This window comes from Giraffa tippelskirchi, chromosome 14 (genome assembly GCF_054371585.1).
Source record: "Giraffa tippelskirchi isolate mGirTip1 chromosome 14, T2T-mGirTip1v1.2.pri, whole genome shotgun sequence".
Lineage (NCBI taxonomy): Eukaryota > Metazoa > Chordata > Mammalia > Artiodactyla > Giraffidae > Giraffa > Giraffa tippelskirchi.
In genome coordinates this window covers 61,745,033-61,768,129 of record NC_137288.1, presented here as the reverse complement: position 1 = coordinate 61,768,129, position 23,097 = coordinate 61,745,033, and the positions used below count along the sequence as shown (strand labels likewise).

General features: G+C 51.4%; 1 protein-coding gene across 2 annotated transcripts in view; it reads right to left on the bottom strand.

The window, feature by feature from the left end:
* Positions 1 to 2,002: 2,002 nt before the first annotated feature.
* MAPK4 (mitogen-activated protein kinase 4) overlaps positions 2,003 to 23,097 on the bottom strand; it is a 157,207-nt gene continuing 136,112 nt past the window's right edge. The window contains exons 3-7 of one of the 2 annotated variants that reach the window (XM_081562116.1): positions 12,749 to 12,893; positions 11,146 to 11,307; positions 7,851 to 8,052; positions 3,504 to 4,199; positions 2,003 to 2,485 (exon numbers count right to left, since the gene is read on the bottom strand). In XM_081562116.1, the coding sequence (XP_081418242.1) occupies positions 2,362 to 2,485; positions 3,504 to 4,199; positions 7,851 to 8,052; positions 11,146 to 11,307; positions 12,749 to 12,893 (1,329 nt within the window). In that variant the 3' untranslated portion in view covers positions 2,003 to 2,361. Of the gene's footprint in view, positions 2,486 to 3,496; positions 4,200 to 7,850; positions 8,053 to 11,145; positions 11,308 to 12,748; positions 12,894 to 23,097 lie in introns of those variants that run through there. The other variant, XM_081562117.1, reaches the window with a different exon arrangement.

Below are 23,097 nucleotides of genomic sequence, written 5' to 3'. Positions count from 1 at the left end.
ACTGATAGTCACTCTAATGCTGTGAGTAGACACAAAGCCAATCACTATTCATGAAATAGAATGACCCAGAATATAGCTGAGTTGCCCAGCCAAAGCACTGTACCAAGGAGACTGGACCTGCAGGTTCAGTTGTCTGGTGGGTTGGGCTCTGTTTCCTGACCAGGATTGTACTCACAACGCTGCCATATTGTCATTCCTGTGGGAATTAGCCACTGGGTGTGTCAACGCATAGAGTGTTAACATACCTATTAGTCAAGAATGTGCAGAGCAAGAAAGAGCCATCAGCAGAAACTAAGGAACTTGAGCTTTGAATGTCTGGAAGGGTTTTTCATGATCTTCGTGAAGTTCTTAGTGTAAAAAGCAAAATTCACATCTCAAGGGTCAAAGTGGCCCCATGCACAGCTCTTGCACTGTTACCACAGGCCCTGCCACTGGGGTCTGCCACAAGGACCCCATCGATTTGACACTGAAACTTCTCAACAGTGACAGGGATTGCTGATCCCAGGTATCCCAGGGTTGGATTAGTGGGACTCGTGGTGGGGACACTGATGGTGGGCTTGGGATGTTTACGAGATTGAAATGAAAAGCCATGGGTAGCTTAGGTAGCAGTCACCTTAGTACCTCCAGCTTCTTTCACCTCTACGTACTCGAGTTTTACCTGCAGCTTCCTGCCCTGTGACCAGTGTTAATCCTTGCAGGCAGGCAAGAGGGGATAGGAAGGGTGGAGAAACCCGGAGTGTATTGCCAACATTAACAGGTGTCCTGAACTCTCTTCGCGTTAAATCCTACTGCTGACACCTGTGAGTGTTGGTGCTTTACCGAGATCTACTTGGTCCTTGTTTTTCTGTGCTTGCCACTCCAACTTTCACCCGCCAGCACCTGTGTCCTGTGCCTGTGGCCTTTCTCTGGCCACTGGAACCCGTTCTGCTACAGTGCAGGCCAGGCCAGAGGTGCTGGGAAAGTAACAGCCTACGAATGTGGTCATCCTCCAAGGATGGGCAGGGTGGCGAGGTGGATGTTCCCCTCTAATGGAGCACTCCACCGGGATTAAGCTGCTTTGCCCACAGTGGTGGCATGAACCCTTGTTGGCTTCTTTCCCCTTCCCATCACTTGCCTATCACCTATCAGTGTCTCCTGAGGTCATTCCTCCTGCCCCTTAATTACTTGCACTTGACTCTTTGTCTCTGAGTTTGCTTTAGAAGGAGGCTAAGCCAGTGCTTCATCTGACTTTCCTCACTGATAGAGCGCCAAGCTAGGAGGAAGCTGTGGGACCACCAAGCAACCTCGGTCAGAAGGTTTGGAGTCGGCTCCAAGAGATGGTTTGAAACATACAAAGTGGACACTGGGCCTGACCCAGGTGATTGTGGAATGTCTTCCCCTTTTACCAATCTTTGTAGATTCTCTCCTCACCTCCCCTTCAACTTGCAACCCCTCAAAACACCTTGCTTTCACAGGTACAGGGAGAATCCAGCCACATTCTGATGACTCAACTGCTGTTAAAAGACAGGCTCAGATAACGTGTAAATGAATGAGAGTAAACAAACAAATGAATCTATGTTCCAAATAAAACTTTATTTGGCCCATCCCGATCAAGTTTAATTATGTTTAATAGATATTTTTAAAACATGAGTAATAGCAATTCCTCTGTAATAACAATTATATATGAACTCCTTGTCAAGATCAGCAGCTTGTTCCTTTACCAAAAAAGTAAAGCCGCCCTCTGGGGACAAATGGCACATGAGAGCGGTGTACATTTCCTTTTCTTAAAAAAGAAACCCCAACACTTCATATTTACATATTTCCCAGGTAAAAATTGGTCAGTATGGTTAATTGTTTTTAAACATAAGTTTCTAATGTGTTGCAGGTTTTGATGTACAGATCCTAGTTAGCTGATTAGGTTTAAGGTGCTGTTGAAGTGAGGTTGAACACAGCCTACGATCAACACTGGGTGATCCTCTGTTTACAGACCGGCTCCTGTGGGCATCTCTGGGGGAAGCTGAACACCAGTGGTGGAAACGGAAGAGCGTTTGCCGGGGGCCGGACTCCATGCTTCCGCAGAGGGCCTGCCATGATACACACTGTCCCCTGAGGCTCTGTGAACGAGTGCACTTCTGGTTTGGCATGCTCCAAATTCATCCCGGCCTAAGCTAGGGAGGACCTGGTGGTCTCGAGTCCTTTCTTTTGTCATGGGGTCCCCATGCTGGTACCTGACCCCTGAGGGCCCTCGATGTCAGCACCCCACTTTGCAGACCTTCCTGCCTTTCTGGACTCCTTGTCCCCAAGGCCCCTTGCTCACCAGTGCATTTCTTCAGGGCCTGCTGTTTGCTGGGGCTAAATGGATAATCAAAGTCAAGGGCAGAATTAATGAAGGTCAATGGGTCCTCTGTGAGAGCTTCTCTCCCAGAACATCCACTCTGTTGCAGGCACTTCACTGCTTTCCTCCAAAGGGGCAATTTGGGCTGAGAACACAAGCTCCCAAGGTAGGCTTGGAGCGGGGCTGTATGTACTGGGGGGTGTGGGGTAGGCTGCAGGGATTCTTGGAATTGCTGTCTTCAAACTCACCAGTGTACGGCATTCCCTGGGGAACAAGAGCTGTGTCACTATGTCTGCGCGTGTGTCAGGAAAGTGCATAGGAAGTTCTGGAAAAGGTGTGTGCACAGGCCTGGGAGGATGGGTGATTTTACCCACAGATCCCAAACTGGTCTGATCTGAAACCGAGAGTTCAGATCACACTGGGATGAGGCAAATGGGAATATTTCAGTATTTGACAGGAAAAAAAAACAAAACACTTTGTGACAAGGGGAAAGAAGCTGGCTCAATATCCAATTTCAGAATTTACGGGACATGGCTCTGAGTAAAAGCACACAGAATGGGTCAGATGGTAATGGACAGGGAAGAAATGTCTTGAACCAAGTTTTCTGAGAAAAAGGCCAGAGAGACCCCAGTAGAGGAAGACATTGTTTAGTGGACAGACACTGGCCTGGGGGCCAGGAAACTGGGATTCAAGGCTTGCCCTGACACCGACTAGGTCCCGATCTTATTAGCAAGTCACTTGGCTTCTCTGGACCTCACTGTGTTTCTCATCTGTCAGCTGAGGCTGGTTGGACCAGAGAGTTCCAACCCTCTCTGCCAGGTTCCTCTCCAGGCAGCCACCCAGGTGGGGCCTGTTGAGTGCTAAGACCTCTCTGCCCTGCACACCACCACTGATAAAAACACAAGGGCCTCTTCTTTGCTGGGAAAGTGATCAACCCACCCCCCCACCCCCAAACTAGGCTCCTGTTCAAACACGCTCCCAGACGTTAAAGGCTAGTTATTAAGGCAGTTTAAGAAATGGACATTCCTCTCGCTCCTCGGATCCTTCCTGTTCCGCTAACCCCAGGGCAGCAGAGAGGGGGCGGAAGGGCTGGTAGAGGTGCCAGGGGGGCGGTCCCCTTCGGCCAGGGCCGGCTTTCCCGGGATGGTTTCCGGGAAGACGGCCTGGAGCGCCCCTCTGCCCTCACCACCTTTCTTTGGAGAAGGCCTCGGTCTGCACGAGGTCGCTGGGGTGCTCGGAGATGCACGCGCCGTTGAGGTCGCCCAGTTTATTGTCCGGCAGGTCCTCGGGCTTGGTGCAGAGCTTCAGGGCGCGGGAGATGAACACATCCAGGTCGAACTGCGGGCTGGCGCCCCCGTCGATGGGGGCCGGGCGGCCAGGTGGGGACAGGCGGCGTTCGGGGCCATCGGGGGGCGGGCTGGCGCCGCGCTCGGGGCCGCCCTGCGTGCTCTTGACCCACTGCGCGATCTCCAGGAAGAGGCTGGCCGGCTCGTCGTCGCGTGGCCCGGGGTCCGCGGTCACCGCGGCCACCCCGGCGGCGGGGGGCGCGCCGGCCGCCTGCTTCCAGTGCGACAGGTCCAAGATGAGCTTGGGCTCCGAGTAGTGGTGCGGCTTGCTGTCGCGCCACAGCAGCTTGTCCAGGTAGGATGGCGACCCCACCTTGTAGTCGCAGGAGCGCCCGTAGTCGGCCTCGAAGGCGCGCTCCATGGACGAGTGCGACTGCTCCAGGAAGCGCTCCGAGCTGCTCTGCGAGTCCTTGCGCGGGTCCACCTGCACGTCCTCCGCCAGCGGCGCCGACCCTGCGCGCGGGTCGCGCTGCCCCTCGCTCGCGTCCTGGCACCGGTCCGGCCGCCACTCCAGGTCCGACGACAGGCTCACGGGGTACCTGCAGGGTAAGGCGGGATGGCCATTGGACCCCCCACCCCCGCTCCCCGCCCCTCCAGCCGGGGTGGCTTTGCGGAGGCAGCCAACCCCCCATCCCTGTCTGCCCCCCACAGGCAGGCTTTCCATTCCTTCCCAGTCCCCCCAGTTCCTGCTGTCCCCCACCTCCAAGGTGGGAGGGGACAAAGGAACAGTAACGGTGAGCCCCCAGAGCGCGGGTGGAGGGACTGATTGTATCCTCTTGTATTCTTTCAAGGGGCTTCCCTTATAGCTCAGTTGGTAAAGAATCCACCTGCGATGCAGGAGACCCTGTTTCGGTTCCTGGGTCGGGAAGATCTCCTGGAGAAGGGATAGGCTACCCACTCCAGTATTCTTAGACTTCCCTTGTGGCTCAGCTTGTAAAGAATCTGCCTGCAATGTGGGAGACCTGGGTTTGATCCGTGGGTTGGGAAGATCCCCAGGAGGAGGGAAAGGCTACCCACTCCAGTATTCTGGCCTGGAGAATTCCATGGAATATATGTATCGTATTCATTCAATGTGTGTGCGTGCTAAGTCACTTCAGTCGTGTCCCACTGTTTGTGACCCTATGGACTGTAGCCCACCAGGCTCCTCTGTCCATGGGATTCTTCAGGCAAGAATACTGGAATGGGTTGCCATGCCCTCCTCCAGGGGCTCTTCCCGACCCAGGGATCAAACCTGAATTGGCAGGCCCTTTACCACTAGGGCCTCTTTGGAAGCCCATTCATTCAAATATTTCTTGAGCACTTCCTCTGCCCCAGGTGTTGTACTGGGCATTACCGGACACAGCGGGGAACAAAATCCTTGTCGCCTTGGAATGCATTTTCTAGTGGATCCACCTGCGCAGTGCTCCTAAAACTGTGATGTCCACACAAATCACCTGGGGACCTTGTTAGAACACAGATCTTGATCCAGTAGATGAGGTGGGGTCTGAGACTGTGTGTGTCTAACAGGCTCCCAGGTGAGGCTGATGCTGATGGTCTGCGGCCCACACTTTGAATAGCAGGGCTCTGATGAGTGCTTCACAGCCTTGGCTCAGATTAGAATCACCTGTGTGTGTGTGGGGGGGCTCAGATTAGAATCACTTGTGTGTGTGTGTGTGTGTGTGTATTAAAAATAAGGTTCATGCTCGCCCCACACCTCCAGCGCTGATTCAGTATGTCTAGGGAAAGGCCCTGCAGCTTTGTGTCTGTCAGACCTTTCCAGGTGTCTCTAAGTTCCAACCAGGGCTGAGAACCCTGCCCTAGTGGTTCTGGTTGGAGGCTCCGCAGCACTTTGTGAGCAGGTGGGGTGTACTGAAAGATTACAGGCACCCTCAAGAGAGGCCAAGGATCCTTGGAATTCTGCCCTCTGTTGACTGTCCTGGGGCCTTGGAGAGCAGTTGTCCAGTGAAGGGCAGGTGGGCAGGCCATCAGCTTGGGCTGAGCCCTTCTCGTATCAGGTGTTCTATGCAGAATTTAGGGGACGGGGGAGGCAGGGAGCACAGAGGAAGCCTCTTGGAACAGGAGGCCGAGTGCTCACACAGGAAAAACTGAGGGCACGCAGGTTTGGCTGTGTAACCGGGCAGGCTGGCAGCTGCGGTCCGTGCCTTGTGGTTTGTGAAGCACAGGAAGGTACCAGTTCTGCCCGTTGATGACATTAGGGCAGGAGTCACTCCTCGAGGTGAACACTGCCTCCTCCCATGAGGGTCCTTGAAACGGCAGAGATTTCTAGGAGGAAGAACTTGTGAAGAGCACCCCTTTTGGATGCTCTATTAGTTCTATTAGAAAGAAAGTTCTATTAGTTTGAGGTTTCAGAATCCCCCCAAACCAGGACCAGTATCTTGGTAAGGGTTAGGCTGGGACCCTGGACAGAGGATGAGTATGTGCAGATGGCATTCCTGAGGATTCAGAGCTTCAGTGAACCATGAGTGCTCCAGCTGCTAACTCACTGAACTGTCTTGCCAGTTTCTACACTGGCTGGACTGGGCATAATTCAAAAAGGAAAAGTTCATATTCATTCCATTCTTCTGCAGCTCCATGATAGCATTTAATAACACCCCAATGGGATGTCTTCCACTTTTGGCTGCTACATGCTAAGGGCCAAATGTATTGGGTTGGCCAAAAAAATTCATTTGGGCTTGTCCACACAATGGTATGGAAAGCTCTAACAAACTTTTCGGCCAACCCGATAAGTTGTCTGCAGTCTCCAGAGCAAGTAGTAGTATCACCTGCTCCATAGGTGCGGACACGAGCGTTCAGAAGTCAACAGCTTGCCCAGAGCAGCAGGGCCTGTGGGCAGGGGTTTGTCACTGCCTTTGTCATCTGCCTTCGTCATGCAGCTGTGATGGGAAAAGTCAGAGCAGAGGATCCCCAGGTTTAGAAGTGGTCAGAGTTGATGGGCAGGGCCCAAAGAAACCCTGCTACAGTTTTCCTGGCACCAACCTCAGGCCATAGCCGTGAGGAACATAGGATGAACCCTGCCACGCCAATGCTCTGTATCCCTAGATGCTGTGGAGTGGAGCGGGAGGGGCTGCAGGGACCACCGTTAAGGGCAGGCCTAGCATGGGAGCAGCAGAAGAGAGGGTCTTCATTAATCTCTATTTGCTGGCAACTCTTGATAACAACAAGACTGTCCCAAAATAGCAACGTGGCCCTGACCCTCCCTCGGAGCGTCCTTAACCGGAAACCCATCATCTGTCACTTCTGTAACCAGATGTCACTTTCTCACAGCAGCAGGGCTCCCACTTCGGCCCCCTCGGAGTCCTAGCCGCTAAGCCCTCGAGTTCTGTTTCTAAACGGAGCAGCTACCATTGCTCCCCTCCCAGAGTTAGCAGGTGGTGATGCCTAAACATTTAGCTGCCTGATCTAGAACATCAGGACAGGAAGGGCCCTGAGAGATCATTGTGTGCTTATGTGGAGTTTGTTAAAAAACAAACAAACAAACTGTATCTTCTCCCCAGCTCTGATTCATTGGTAGTGACTTCTGGGCACACTGGGTTGAGAAAGGATTCTGAGGCCTGGCCCAGCTTAGGAGAGAAGAGTTCTGCAAGTGTTAGCGGTGTCTGACATGAGACAGGGGGACTGCCCATCATGGCCAGGTGTTAGCCATGTGACACAATGCTAATCTCTAACCTCTCTGAGCTGTGGCTTCCTCGTGTATCAGTGGGCAGTAACGATAATGATGCCTCCTTTACTGGCTTCTCAGGAGATGCAGAGGATGTGAATAGCAGGAAGGTGTTGTGTGATGGTGAATTACACCTTGTTTTCTTGCATTGCTGCAGTTTGCTTTTCTGGGGCAAATTCCCAGCCTGTGAGATGTGAGATGTGAGCTCCAGCCATGGGTGCGCATTAAATGCTTGCACGACTCTGTGTTGAACCCCAGGTGTGTGGTGCACCTGGGGTGGGGAGGGGGGGCTGCAGTGGCTGTGTGGCACAAAGGCAGGTCCCTGACCACACACGCAGGACGTGGCTGTTCATCTACAGGGAGTATCTAGGGACAAGGGGGGAAAGGCGGGAAGCCAAGCTGGGGAAAGCGCCCCATGGACTTTAGAACTCGGGAGACAGAAGGAGAGGTCATGGAGGATCAGAGGCAGGTAGAAATGGGAGGATGAGGCCGTGGGCCCCAACCTCCAGGGCTGGGGCCCCTGGAGCCGCACCTGTCCCAGTGGGAGAGCTGGCTCTGGCTGGCAGCCATCAGCAGGATGTCGTCAATCTCATCCTCGATGCGGAAGGGGTGCTGCGAGGTGGGCTCGTCCTCCGGACAAGAGTATGGGCTCATGTAGGGGTGCTGTAGCCCCATCTCGGCGGTCAGCCGATCCATGGGGTTAAAGGTCAGGATCTTCTCCAGAAAGTCGATGGCTGTGGGGAGCAGAGCAGGACGGGCTGGTCATTTATGCCCTTGCTATGCTGAGAATGAGACTCCTCAGCCTGGGGATGCCCCCGAGTGTCTGTACTTTTCCATTTGTGAAAGGGTCTCTTACCGGTTCCCTTTCTCATGACCCTCACCACAGTCTAGGGATAAATTCAGAGCAGATGCTGCTTTCTGACTCCACAAATGAATTAACAGAGGTCCAGAGGGGTTACCCTGGTAGCTCAGCTGTTAAAGAATCCACCTGCAATGCAGGAGACCCTGGTTTGGTCCCTGGGTCGGGAAGATCCCCTGGAGAAGGGATAGGCTACCCACTCCAGTATTCTGACCTAGAGAATTCCATGGACCATATAATCCATGGGTTGCAAAGAGTTGGGCACGACTGAGCGACTTTTACTTTCACTCTCAGAGGGGTTACGGTCTTCCCAGGTGGCATTAGTGGTAAAGAATCTGCCTGCCAGTGCAGGAGACACAAAAGATGTGGGCTCAATCCCTAGGTCAGGAAAATTCCCTGGAGTAGGAAATGGCAACCAACTCCACTATTCTTGCCTGGAAAATTCCATGGACAAGAGAAGCCTGGCGGGCTACAGTCCATGGGGTCGCAAAGAGTCGGACATGACTGAGTGACCACATACAAGACATACAGAGGGATTGTAGTGACTTGTAAGATAAGGTCACCATTGGTTACCGGAGGTCAGGGCTAGAACTTTGTCTTTGGCTGGACTTCTGCAGAGACAAGGAATGGGGTGGAGACACTTTATGTGGCAGTGACCCCAGGAAGCACCGGTGGGGGGTGGGGGAGAAGCCCACCAAGGATGTGCCAGTGAGCAGTTCCTGCTGAAGACATCTGGGGCTCCGTTCCACTAGGTCCTCCAAGAGACAGCATGGGACGCGCCTCAGAGGTGGTCCCACCTGGAGGGGGGAAGCGGGGCATCTCCACCCTGATCATCAGGTGTCGTGGGTAGAGTGCAGCTGTGGGGGGTGGTGGAGGCCCTCCTCCTGTAGGACCGGCAGTAAAAAGCCTGAGTGAGGGCAGTCACCGTGGAGGAGGACGGAGGGACAGAGCCCGCGAGCCCGGGGCTCCTGGGTCCAGAGCTCTTTCTCCCACGTGTTGCCCCTGGAGGTTTGGCAGATCAAGGCCATCTTCTTCAAAACCTCCTGCAGGTGTGTCTGCTCTCTTCCCCCTACCACCACCCCCAGGCTTCAGCTGGAAGCTGGTGCCCGGGGGAGCCTTGGAAGCTCAGATTGAAGATGGCAGATGGCCCGTGTCCTGGGCAGGGGCCCCTCTCTGTCTGGACTTGAGTTGATCGGTGCCTACATCGCTAGTGGGTAGGCCATGGAGATTTCAAGTCTATCGGCTATGGCACCGGCTTCCCCTTAACTCATAACCACTGCCCTCACTTCCCAACTCTTCCTCTCCAAGTTCAACCTCCCACACGTTTTTGGTTTTTTGGTGCTTCTGATATAATGTGGCTCTCGTCCCCTCCCCAAACCCCCAGAGCTCTTGCTGGCCCCTTAGGATGTGTTCCTTTATCTGCTTATCTCTGACAGGTATCCGTCTTCCCAGGTAGACCATCTATCATGTCTCTGGTTTCTCCGAGACAGGCCCACCATGTTCAGAGGGGCTGCTATGTGTGTGGTGGTTTGGGAAGAGATAGGGATGACTCATCCCTGATCCAGAATTCCTGAGAATTCTGAACCTCCTGTCACATGGCAGGATTTCTACAGAGGCCCAAGAATCAAAGAAAATGTGGATGGGCTGAGACTTAATTTGTGGGGAATCAAATTGCCTCTCTCCCTTAATGATGGGAAAGCTGAGACAGTTTATTGATTGAAAGGGGATCATGGTCAAAGACATTGTTAGTCCAAGTTCTTGGTTTCTCAATGGGGAGGAGTGTCGCAGAGACGGTAGCTTGTACACATGTCTGTTCTCCTCTTTCATAGTAATGGACATGGACACACAGTGGCTTTGGGATAAGCTTCCATTTCACAGCCTCACTGCAGCGAGGTGGGGCCAGGTGACTTACGCTGTGGCCAACAGGACATGAATGGAGGTGAGGTGTCCAAATCCTGGCTCATGATATTAAAGACAAGGGCCTGCCCTCCTCCCCCACCTTCCTCCAAGGGGCAAGGGCAACACCCTAAGGTGGTAGAGATATAAGACAGAAGGGGCTTGGACCCCTGGATGACTGTAGACCAAGCCTACCTCAGTGGCCCTGGACTGTCTACTTTAGATTCTTATATGAGAGAAATAAACTCCCTTTTTTTTTCTTCAATAAGAAATAAATGTTATTTAAGTTGAGAATCTGGGTTTCTCTTACAATTGGCCAAACCTCTATCCTATCTGATATAGGGATTTTCTCAAGCGGAGGATGAGATGGTTAGATAGCTTCACTGACTCAATGGACATGAGTCTGAGCAAACCCTGGGAGACAATGGAGGACAGAGGAGCCTGACATACTGCAGTCCAGGGGGTCGCAAAGAGTCAGACATGACTTAGCGACTGAACAACAACAAGGAAGTCTCTAGCAGGTATGAGACTGGTGATATTGTAACATCTCAGATAACAGAAACTATCCTATGCCAAGGACTTCACAAACTTGATTTTACTTACTCATCACAATGACCCTATGTGTCATGTATTATTATACCCATTTTACAGTTAGGGAAACTGAGATGCAGAGAAGTTAAGAAGCTTGCCCAAAGCCAAACAGCTAGTCACTGGTGGAACTGGGAGCTGAGCCTGGGTCAGACTTTGAAGCTGATGAAACCATACCATGCCTTCCGACGGAAAACAGTAAAGGAAGGTGGGGGAGAGGGAGGGAGGCAAGTGAGAAAGAAGGGAAAGGAAGCAAAATCAGGGATGAGTGTGGAGGACCAGCAGTGACTGCCTTGAGGGTGGCCTGATGGCTGAACTCGGTCTGGAAGCAGTGAGGGCAAAGGCCCGCTGCCAGCGGGTCCCCTGCTTCTGTGTCTAGGGACTCTGGTCCTTTTGGAAGAGACTGCCTGCCCCCGGGCCCCAGGGTGAAGCCCGGGCGCAGAGCGCAGCCTCCAGAGGGCAGCCGGCAGTCAGGCGGAGGTACCTTCGCTGTTCACTTCCGGGAGCAGCTTGCGCAGCGGCCGCTTCACCTCCCAGGTGCTGCTGACGAAGGAAGGCATCACCTTGAGCAGCTCGTCCTTGTCCTCCTCCCGGATCACGGGGACAGTCTCCAGGATGAGCTGCATCTGCTCCAGCTCGTGAGCCCCTGGGAGGCAAAGGCCAGATGGTTAAGCTTGCCGCCCACTGGGCTGGTGGGTGTGGAAACCCCAGCGCCTGGGAGCCTAGGACAGTGGGAGCAGTGCTCGGCTAGGAGCCCGGGGACCTGGGTTCACTCTGCTGCTAACCTGCTGTGTGACGGTGGGCAAGTTGCTTGCCATCTCTGGGGCTTGGTCAAATGCAGAAAGAAAGGGTAGTCTCTGGGGCCCCATCCGTTCCCTTAGCATTCTGTGCCTCTGAAATGGTCCAGCCTCCTATAGCCTGAGTCAGCCAGCACTAAAGTGATGGGAGCAGCCGACCCGTCTTTCCAAGCATTCCTTTCTATGCATCTCTGTGCATGTCCTTTACCAGGCTGGGGGAGGAAGCGATTTTAAGGCTAGAAATGAGTCTTACCTTTTGGGTTCCCATGAGGAGGGAAAAAAAATCAGGAATAATAAATTAAGTTTGGGACGTGTCATGAGTGCTCCTCCGGGCAGAAGGAAGAAGGAGGGGTGCTCCAGGTCTGTGGGACAGGACGGAGTCACACATTCAAGCACTCATTCACTCACTCATTCGTTCATTCAACAAACATTTATGGAGTGTCATCATGCTTAATGCTGGGAATGAATAGCATCTTCATCCATAAGAAGCTTCAGGCTTTCTGCTTCTTGGAAACTCAAGTCCTCTTTCACATCCAGGCCATCACTGACGCTGTTTCAGAGCTTTGATGCTACTGGGATGGGTCAGGTCTGAATCTTTGCTGCCCTCTCTGGCCTCTGGGCCATTCCATTCCTTTTGTCTTCCCTTTTTGCATGAGTAGCCTTGCCATTCACCTCTACTGGGTTAAATCCAACACACCCAGTCTTCCTTCCTGACTCATCCAGCTGCACAGAGTGACCCCCACCACCACTGAGTCCCATGGAGTCCCAGTCTTACAGAAGCTGGAGGCCAAGGGCAGAGCTCTCCCGTGTCGCCCTGATGATGCCCTGTGTGGCACTAAGCACGTGCGAATGCTGTGAATGCTGGCCCAGAAAGTGCCGAAGCATCAGCATCTGCTCTGAGGGAGTCACTTGGCTTCTTCTCCCTGCAGTGGACTCAGGCGGGGTCCCCTCTCCAAATGAGCACTCCATATCGACCTCTCACAGTGGCAGGGAGAGGGGAGAAAGGAGCTGAAAATGTAGGATGGATGTTTTCATGGGTCAGTCTCAAGGTGTTTGAAGAGACACGATTTCTTGATTTTGGAAGTTTAGTGCTCAAGAAGTTTTTTGTTTTTTTTTAGCCTCTCCAGTATTTTGCCTGAAATAGTTGATAACAAGGTGCCTCCAAGTAGTGCCGTAAAAGTCAGAGGCAACCTCAAAGAGAAGGATAGCACGTTTTGTGATTAGCATGTTTCCCGTCCTTTTACTGAGCTGCAGCAGAGGGGCAGGAGGGTGGCCCGGGTAGCAGCTTACCAGCAAAGAGCATCCTGCCTGTGAGCATCTCAGCCAGGATGCAGCCGGCGGCCCACATGTCGATGGCTTTGGTGTAGTTGTTAGGGGAGAGGAGCAGGCGCGGTGAGCGGTACCACTTCGTTACCAGCCCTTCTGACAGGTAACCCTGGAAGACAAAACCCGGCTTCCAATGGTCAGTCATTTGTGGACACCCTCCCTCCCACAGGGCTTCCCTGGTGGCTCAGCTGGTAAAGAATCTGCCTGCAATGAGACAGACCTGGGTTTGATCCCTGGGTTGGGAAGATCCCCTGGAGAAGGGAGAGGCCACCCACTCCAGTATTCTGCTCTGGAGAAGTCCATGGACTGTATAGCCCATGGGATCACAAAGAGTCGGACACGACTGAGTGACTTTCACTCCCTCCCACACCTCTCTTCTGTCCCTTCTCAGGGAGAAAGGACCCCTTTCAGTCTCCATCCTTTCCTGTTGATCGTCTGTTTAGAGGGTTTCAGGCAGGTTTGAGGGACTCAAAAAGTTTGGAGGGGGAATGTTATGAGGCCCTGGAGTTCTGTGGAATGGGATCCAGGATGCCACTGTTGAAGAAGCAACGCTTTCCCAGCCCATCTTGATGTAACAACACATAACACTCCGCCCTCGTCTAGTAAGAAGATGGATAAACAGGAGCCATACTCAAGTTCAAACTGGAATTTCATTTATTCAGTGGGCTGAATCTCAGAAATAGCTGGAAAATTGCAATCAAGCCAGTTGCTTTGGTGCTGATGATTAAGTTAATTCTGCTACAATGCCAGACACCAAGCCCCTGCTGGGAATGGACGAAGCCAGCTTCATCATGGGTGTGGGTGAAGGGCTTTGGGGAGCAGCCCTGAAAGGCAGAGTGGACATAGCTTTGGTTGGCCCAGAGGGTTCTGGGAGTTCTATAGAGTGTAGGGTAGATGTTCTAGCTGATTTCAGCCACTGCTCAGTGTGTGGCCTGGGGTGGAAGCCCTTCCTATGCGAAATAATGACGTCATAGGTGCTTTAGGGAAATAGAGCCAGGCCATGTGGAAATTGTTCTCTGTGTAATTCAGAAAGCATGTGCAACAGTGAAATCTGCAAAATGTCTATTTGCATTACCTGGAACAGTCTCTCTAAAGTGAAAAAACAGACCTATTTGGTGGTCAGGGTCAGAGAGTTAGCACCAGGGGTATCCAGTCAGGGAGTCTAGGGAACATTTTGTTATTTGCTGTTGTAATTTCCAATTTGGCATCTAATTTTTCTTTGTTACTGAAGTAGAAAGTATCACAGACCCAGGTTAAAAGAGAGGAAAAATTAGGAAGCTCAAGTACCCAGGAGCTTTTAATCAATTCATCTGAAATCTCTTCACTTGTTGAGCAAAGATTTATTGTGTTTAAAACCCAAGAGCCCTCAATTACGGCAGTTTTCTCTCCTCTGTCAGAGCGGGACCTCAAACTGGCAGAAGAAAGGAAGAAAAGGCTACAGCATCCCCATTCCCCAGCCTCGATGCTCCCAAATGAGCTCCTTGTAATTTTTAAAACGTGCCCCCTTCTCTGTCCTTTGGGCCTTTGTGTGTGTACCTTCCAGGGATGGGTGTCTTCACACCCGCCGTCCTTCCTGGCTAACTCACTCAGGCCTGCTTCCTCTCAGAAGCTTCCCAGCTCCCTGGGATGAAGTTGAATGCCCCCTCCCAGGAGCCCCAGCATCCCTGTTTTGTTACTTTATCTTTACTTCTCTGGGGCTTCCCTGGTGGCTCAGCAGTAAAAGACTCTGCCTGCAATTCAGGAGATGTGGGTTTGATTTCTGGGTAGGGAAGATCCCCTGGAGGAGGAAGTGGCAACTCACTCCAGTATTCTTGCCTGGAAAATCCCATGGACAGAGGAACCTGGTGGGCTGCAGTCCCTGGGGTGGCAAAGAGTGGGACATGACTGAGCACTTCACTTCTCTGCAGTTCCCATCCCACCTGCCTCACCCATTCAACCCCTGGGACCACTGGACGATTCCCCTCTCATGGGCAGAGGCTGTATCTTGTTTCACAGCCATTTCTGCCTTGCTTAGTCCCATGTCTGCCTCCTAGGAAATGTCCAATGAACACTGTCTAGTGGATGGACGGATGAATGAGTAAGGAAAGCCTCTCGTGGTCTGAGCCCTTTCAAAATGGGGCACCTTCTGCAGGAACCACTGATCCCTTTCTTTAACAGACCTGATTTTACAGGGAGATCCAATTCCCACTTTCAGCAGTGGGTGAGGAGTTTACAAAAGTTGATGGCTTTTGCCTTACGCTTTGCCTTGTTCCAGAAAGGATTGGCAAGTGTAATTTTTTTTAAAGCCAGGTTTATTGATGTATAATTTATAAACAGTAAAATTCCCTTTTTAGTGTATCATTCGATGAGTTTTGACAAAGTATAGAATCGTGTAACCACCGTCACAATCAAGAAGTATAACAATTCTATTATCTCACACAATTCCTTCCTGCCCACTTCGGGTCACCTAGTTCCTTAGAAACCACTCTTTTCCATCCGTTTAGTTTTGCCTTGTACAGAATGCCATATAAATGGAATCAGAGCGTGTGGCCTTTTGAGTTGAAATTCCTCCGCTTAGCCTAATGCATCTGGACTCATCCCTGTGGTTGTATGGAGAGTAGTCTGTGAGGAGTTTAAGTCTGAGTCTCAAAATGAGAGACAAGCCCAACTGTAGACGCACACATCTGGGTGGGTGGGTTATAAATAAAGAATGGCCCGATGTTATTCTCCAGCCAGAGGGTAAGAGTGTCAGAGGAAGGCTAAAGCAAAGTGCTCAAGGGGGAGGATACTGAGGAGAGTTTACTCTGATGTGTCAATGAGCCGGTGTTATGGAATTCCCTATAATTAACACCTGTCTATCTGCAGAATCTGAGGCTGAAGTGGATGCAGGGGGCTTCCTTCTGAAGCATGTGCCCTGAATGTAAAAGATGTTTGCAGGGGCAAGGCAAGCCATAGGACAGAGGTAAAGAATCTGCCTGCAATGGAGGAGATGTGGGTTCGATCCCTGGGTCAGGAAGATCCCCTGGAGAAGGGAATGGCTACCCATTCCAGGATTTCTGCCTAGGAAATCCCAATGGAGAGAGGAGCCTTGTGGGCTACAGTCCATGGGGTGGCAAAGAGTTGGACATGACTGAGTGACTAACTCACTTTCTTTCGGTGGCTTCTGCCAGGCTCTGTAGCAAAAGGAGCCCTGGGGAAGGAGGGATGGGAACAGAGGGGTGTGGCCATTTCTGGGTCAGGGCAGACATGGGGGTGGGGCTGGGGAGGGAGGGGTGGTGGGTAGGATGGGGCTTTCTGTGGAAGGCCCTGGGGATGCCTGTGCCTGTAGTAGGGCTTCTGCAGACTCCACTAGAGGGAGGGTGTTTGTGGAGCCCTGGCGGCTGCAAGAAGCCTGGAGGGGCTTGCAACTCGGGGTGCTCTCTGAGTAGACGGGGGTTAACAGGTTCAGGAAGGCCCCTGGGCACCAGGCTTCCCTGGAAGGGGGTAGGAATGCACACATGGATCCTGTCTGATCTAGAAGAAACTGGGTCAAGGGAAAGAGGAATCAGGCTACTGAGAAGTAAGAACTTTTGAGCTTGAGGGGGTCAACAGGGCTGTTGCACGGTTGCTGTGATTTTGTGGAGGTGCAAGTTCTCAGAAGAGCTCCTGGCAGATGTGCTGTGGAAATCAAAGGCACGTCTCACAAGGAATGGGAAAGACGGGGCGCTTAGAGCCTGGGGAACATTGCAGAGGGCATGAGAGCTGCCTCTGGACATACACAGGGCTGTCATACAGATGGGGAGTTAAGCTTGTTCTCCGAGGCTCTAAGGACAGACGTGAGCCATCGCATGAGGCAGAAATCCAGGCAGTATAATAATAGCTCACGCTTACTGAGATCCTCGAACTGCTGTCATGCTTCCTAGGGATTAACTCTTTTAATCCCTGTGACAACCCCATGAGTTATGGACTCTCATGACAGTCATTTGACAGGGAGGAATCTGAGGCACAGAGAGGGTAAGCAACCTATCCATGGTCACCCAGGCTGCAAGCAGCACAGCTAGGATGCAACCCCAGTTTGGGACGATGTAGTCCCTGTGATCTGAATAGATGGCTGAACTGCCTTTCGGAGAAAGAAAGCCCTTGAAGCCACCAGGCTGTCCAGGGTGGGGCTGGCCTCCTAGGCAGACAGGGATGGACAAGCTCATGGGGAGATGAGCCATTACCACCCTCCAGACTGCAGATCCTCACTCTAACTTGCACTTGAATTCTTGGGGACCTGGGCTGAACACTTGCAGATTCCATTTCATCAGGCCAACATGGTGATACCGATGCACTTGGAGCAGCAAAACCCTGGATGATCTTTAATGTCCTGCCCTGCCCAAGGGATTGATGCCTTGCTCACAGGCCAGGCAGATTTCTCTAACTGAGCAGCAGACTGACCTGTAATAGGGGTTAATTCTTTGTGTTATAAGCACTCATCAAAAGATCATTTAGAAAAACACCACCTTCTCAGAGGCCCAGTTTAAGCAGAAATACACGGCCTCCCTCTCCACAGCCTCCTTCCTCTGAAGGTATAATTCTTATTTGTGCCAATATCCATATCGGGCATGTTAGAAGCCTTTTATAAAAGAAAGAACACCACAGTGGAATCGCCTTTCTTCTTGCTGACTCCAAACTCATTCTCTTAAACTCATTTCCATGCAAATAGGCAGCAGGGACTCTCTCAAGCTGAGGGAAGGAACGCACAGTCTTATAAGCCCAGTGTACAACACAATCATTGGTAAGTCACCGGGTATGTTCTGGTATGTTCTGTTTACAGCTTCCCAGGTGGCCCAGTGGTAAAGAATCCTCCTGCTAATGCAGGAGACGTGGGTTCCATCTCTGGATCTGGAAGATCCCCTGGAGACGGAAGTGGCAGCCCATTCCAGCGTTCTTGCCTGGAAAATTCCACGGACAGAGAAGCCTGGTGGGCTACAGCCCATGGGGTTGCAAAGAGTCGGACACTGCTGAGCGACTGAGCACGCAGGCACATTCTGTTTATGCAGCTAAAATACACATGGCGACGAGTGTGGTTAAATCAGCTGCCCTGAATTTTCGTTAACTTCTCAAGTGAAAGTGTTAGTCGCTCAGTCGTGTCTGACTCTTTGTGACCCCATGGAGGCCGCCAGGCTCCCCTGTTCATGGAATTCTCCAGGCAAGAATATTGGAGTGGGTAAGCCATTACCTTCTGCTAGGGGATCTTTCCAACCCAGGGATTGAACCCGTGGTTCTTGCATTGCAGGCAGATTCTTTACCGTCCGAGCCATCCTTAGCCTCTAAGGTGGATGCCCCTTAAGTGCTGATCTGATGCCCTCCTTTCTCAGGGCTGCCCCCCCCCCACTCCCTGCTCTGGGTCCTCTCCAGTGACATTCATCTCTCCCCCAGTTTCCATGGAAATAACCAAAAGCCCAGTTAAGTTCCTATAGGCCTGCGGCCCCCATGTGGTCCCTTCCTTTTACACTAAAAAAAAAAATCAGAATTGCTTTAAAAAATGACTTATTTTTAATCGTGGTAAAATACACAAAATTCACTGTTTTAACTATTTTTAAGCACAAATTTCAGTAGTATTAAGTACATTTACGTTGTTGTCCCAGCATCACCACCATGTGCAAAACTGAGTCAGTGCTTGTTAAACAACAGCTCTCCATACTCCAGCCCCCAAAGCCCCCGTCGACCAGCGCTCTTTCTGGCACTATTGAATGTGACTATTCATATAAGCGGGATCATACAGTATCTGTCTTTTTGTGACTGGCTTCTTTCACTCAGCATAATGTACTTCTCCCTACTTTAAACAGCAGGAAAGTGGGAGCAATGGAGCTGAGCTTCTTTTTAAAAAGCACTTTCTCAAAATGTAGTTGTCTTCTCACTTAACTAGAGCTCGCGTCACTGACAAAAGCTTTGCATATTATCCCTCTGGGATCCTAATCATCAGCTCTGAATTCTGTTACAGTTCAAGACATGACAAAACGTTTCATTTGTTTGAATCATCAGTTCTAATACCGCTGTCCTCGCCAGGACCAGGGCTGGACTGGGTGGAAAGAAGGCTTGGTGCAGCAGCTTCAGCCTCAGTTTCCCCATTTGCTTGTGCCGCTGGCCTCCGGGCTTTCCTCTGCGGGGCGCTAGAGTCCTAGAAATCTGGACCGCAGTCAGTAGCAATCTCTAAGTGAGGGACCCTGTGGGGCCAAAGTGATTAATTTTTAGTGGGCTGGACTGTGAGTGAATGGCCCCTTTTAGGAAGATGCATTAACCAGCAGGCCATAATTAGACACTTGTCTCTAGCTGACTTTCAAGGGGAAATCTGGCAGCAGTCTGGAGCAGCAGCTCTCAAACCTGATACACATTAGAAGCACTTGGGCAACTTAAGACAAATCCCGATGCTTAGGCCACCAACCACGCTGATGACATCAGAGTCTCTGGCAGAGCACCCAGGCATCAGTCATTTTTAAAACTCTCCAGGTGACCCCAAAGTGCAGCCATATTTGAGAATCAGTATCCTAGGGATCCCTGGCTCATTGGCTTTGGAAAGGTAAGCAGGATTTTCACAGCTCCCCAATTAGCGCAGGCTTCTATTTCTGGCTCCACTCAAGATGAGATGAATTCCTTGAGTGGCCACAGCAGTCTTCTCCAGACGGCTGATCCGCAGGAAGGAAAATTTTACTGGAAAATAACCAATAACCACAACATCTGCCATTTATTGAGAACTTAGGATGTGCTCGGCACTGTGCCAAGTGCTGCTTTATTATCAGTGGGTTTAATCTTCAAAATGACCCTATGAAGACAGCATAGAGAAGGGAATAGCTTGACCACGGCCAAGTTAGGCCCTAACTGGCAGTGCTGAGATTCCATCCCGGCAGAGAGCAAAACAAAGTGTTTGTAGACATGCATTTGGTAGGAAAGACAGCTGAGGGAGTGTGAGGAATAAAAAAATCAAGCACGGTGAGGAGATACAGTGATGGACCAGGTGGGTGGTCTAAGAAGGCCTCTGCGACAAGGGGGCAAGTGAGCAGAGACCAGAGTGAATCAGAGGAGTGGCCACTTCGGAGAACAACATCAGAGAAGTTGATCTCTGAGCCCCAAGGCCTCCCTTTCTGTCTCCCCGTCCTGTCCCCAAATAGAAACCCTCTCACCCAGCAAGCCCTCTTCTCAGGCCCTTGTTAACCCCAGGTGTAAACCACTGACAGCAGGTTAGGAGGAGGAGGGAACGAACGTTTGCTGAGTCCCTGTTAGGCACAAGGGAATTTGGCAGCATTAGCTCAGCTGACCTCCTGACAACCCTGGAAGGTATTTATTTTTTCATTTTCTCTCTGGGGAAATTCTTGCAGGTCCCTCCCCTCTGCTTGGCTTAGCTGGTAAGCCTTTGTGATCCTGGACCTCTTCATCTCCAGATCACAACTCCATGGAAGGGGAGGCCCTGAAGGGTATTTTCTTTCCAGGGTAGATGCTCACTTTCAATGCGGTGACTGAATTGGATAAAAATCTAAGCCAAAGGAATGACTGATACGCCCGTGGTGGAATTTCAGACACTGATCACCGGTCAAGAGGAGATTATTTTGAAGTTTGTGGGCCATGTTTGAATTGCGGGACAAAGGTAGCTGCCACGTTCAAGTCCAGCCCTCTGAAATCTAGGGGCTCCCTCAGATGTGAGGTGTGGCTGTGGATTTCTGTTTGATGTGACCTTGATGCTGGGAGCTGGGCCCTTGGGGCCACCCTAGAGGTCAGATTCAGGACTTTAGTGCAATCCCTTCTAATTCACTGTCAAAAAAGAAAGAGAATATTCACCCCCCAAAGCACTACTGCGTGATGCGGATGATAATCTTGTTTGCCAGGAGCTGACCATGTCCTAGGTACCACCTGAGCTCTGCGTCCTTTCCCTTGATTATCAGCCTCATAAGGTGGGGGCGTTAGTGGAAAGAACCCGCCTGCCAATGCAGGAGACATAAGAGATGCGGTTTGATCCCTGGGTCAGGAAGATCCCCTGGAGGATGAAATGGCAACCTACTCCAGTATTCTTGCCTGGAAAATCCCCATGGACAGAGGAGCCTGGTGGGCTACCATCCATAGGGTCGCACAGAGTTGGAGATGAGTGAAGCGACTTAGCACGCACGTATGCTCACAAGGTGGGTGCAGTTACTGTTCCTGATGGGAGGGGGTGGGAAGCTGGGGCAGAAGGTCGGTGACACAATGCCAAGGTCACCAAGTCCCCCAGTGGACAGTTCAGTCTCCGAAGTTCCTCTCCTGCTCCCAGCCTCCCCCCAACCTCCCGCCCTCATTTCTGCTCACTCATCCCCTCACGGAGGGTTAAAATTCCCCTTTGTTCAGCTTGCAGGGAGAGTATACCCAGAAGAATGAAAGGCACTTCGTTGGGCAACTCTCCTTCTCTGAAGGCTCTGGGGTGTAAACCACCACCTTTATTGAAGGTAACAAAGATGGACTCAATCGGCTAAGAAAAGAGAGTGCCCTGTGGTCTTGCTCGTTTCCATCCAGGATCAGGTGGAACTTAGAAGGCAGATTTGAGAGCCCTCAGGTGGCTTCATTTCACAGATGACGGTGGGAGGGGTCAGGCCTTGCGCTACAGGTGTTAGAAATCCCTCTCCCGGGTCCTGAGCAGGGGAGAAGTCGGGGGGAGGAAGTGGTGGTCATTCAGGGTTCCTGATGCAGGAAGGCCCCTGACCGGGGGAAGGAAGCCTGTGTGTCAGAAGGAAGTTGCTGCCGGTAGAAGTTGGTAGGAGCCAGAAAAAGCCCCACGACTGCTGAATTTGACTACCCGCCTGTCCTGGCAAGTCTCACCCACAGTTGCTGCTTTTAGTGAAGGCAGTATTTCCACAGATGGGTCCACACCCCAGAGAGGCTACTAGGGGCAGGTAAGGCATGTGGACAAACACCCTGGGACAGGTTGGCAGCAACTAGTAAGTTTATTTACCATCTCAGGGGCTAAGGATGTAGTCCTTGGCACTCCTCTCTGTCCACATAACCACTTCTCTTTTCTAGGTGCATCTTAGGGACCAATCGTTCGCAGGATGCGCTTTGGGAAGTCCCAGGTAAGGTCTTTGTTAATGCGTTTACCTAGGAGAGGAAACACACTGACCCATTTGCCCAGAGTCTTCTACGGTCACCGTGGCCGCTGCTGAGTATGCTCTGTGTGGATGGAAACTCACTGCCTCCCCCGTATATCTTGGAGCCTCCGAGAGCCGGGGCCATTGGACTTGCTGAGCCAAGGCAGGGGGGCTGCCTGTTACAAAAGCCATTAGAGGTGTGGGGAGTGCAGGCACTGAGGCCAGCCCACTGCCCAGGGCACGCACAGGTGGCAGGGTGGAGGGGAGACCGCGGATCCAGCCCTTCTCTGCTGTTGCTTCTGGCAGGGTCTGAATGCAGGCTCAGTAACCCTGCCCAACCCTGACCTTGAGAAGGGTCTTCTCTCCTTGCCGACCAGGCAACCAGCCAGCTCATGTTATCCATCAGGGAACGCATTCTCTCTGCAGAAACACTTCTCTTCCTACAAAAGCTGCAGGTCCCTGGCATGGGCCTTCTTTAGAAGTGTCCCAACGCTGACAGGCTGCCCGGGTCACCTGCGCCAGGGAACACCGGTCCCATTTCAGACAGGTATTTTGACAGCATTTCTTCAGTGTTTCTGGTGGTGCTGGCCCTGTGTGTGATGCTCTGAGTTAGGAGACTGTCCTCAACGAGCTTACAACCCAATTCTAGACAGTGAGTTTGCTGGCTCAACTGCAAAGACAATCATTAAACCAGCAATAAGTCAACACTGGGTGAGGGAGGGAGGGAGGAGGCCCTGAGTGAAGAATGGAGCAGAAGGGAGGCAGGGTGGATCCATGCTGGGGGTGGTCCTTAGAAATTATGAACACAAAATTGGGTATGAAAGTGAACATTTATTTTTGAATCAGAAAAGTGCAGCAAATTAAAAATTCTGAAAAGCTGGCAAATAGCACAAACATCACAACATTCATAAAAATAACATTTTTACTAATTAGCTGCTTGGAAAACTGTGGGTAGCAAACACGTGAATGGATTTCATAATCTCTGATCTTGTCTATGATAGTTTCGTAATATAATTTTTTACAGGCAGAATTTAAAGCCAATTCAGTATTTTAAAGATAATTGAAAAGATAACTCAGTCTTTCCTTTAATACAGTCAATTCTTTAGTTCGGTAGATAGTCTAGAAGTTTCTTTTACCTTCAAAACTAGTATCAGCAATGTCACATAAATTTTCAAGATTATTGTCAGATTTGGGAAAAAACCTTATTTGCTTATGAGCTGTAAGATTTGGGGGAATTTCCAGCTTTCTTACATGGTGACTAAA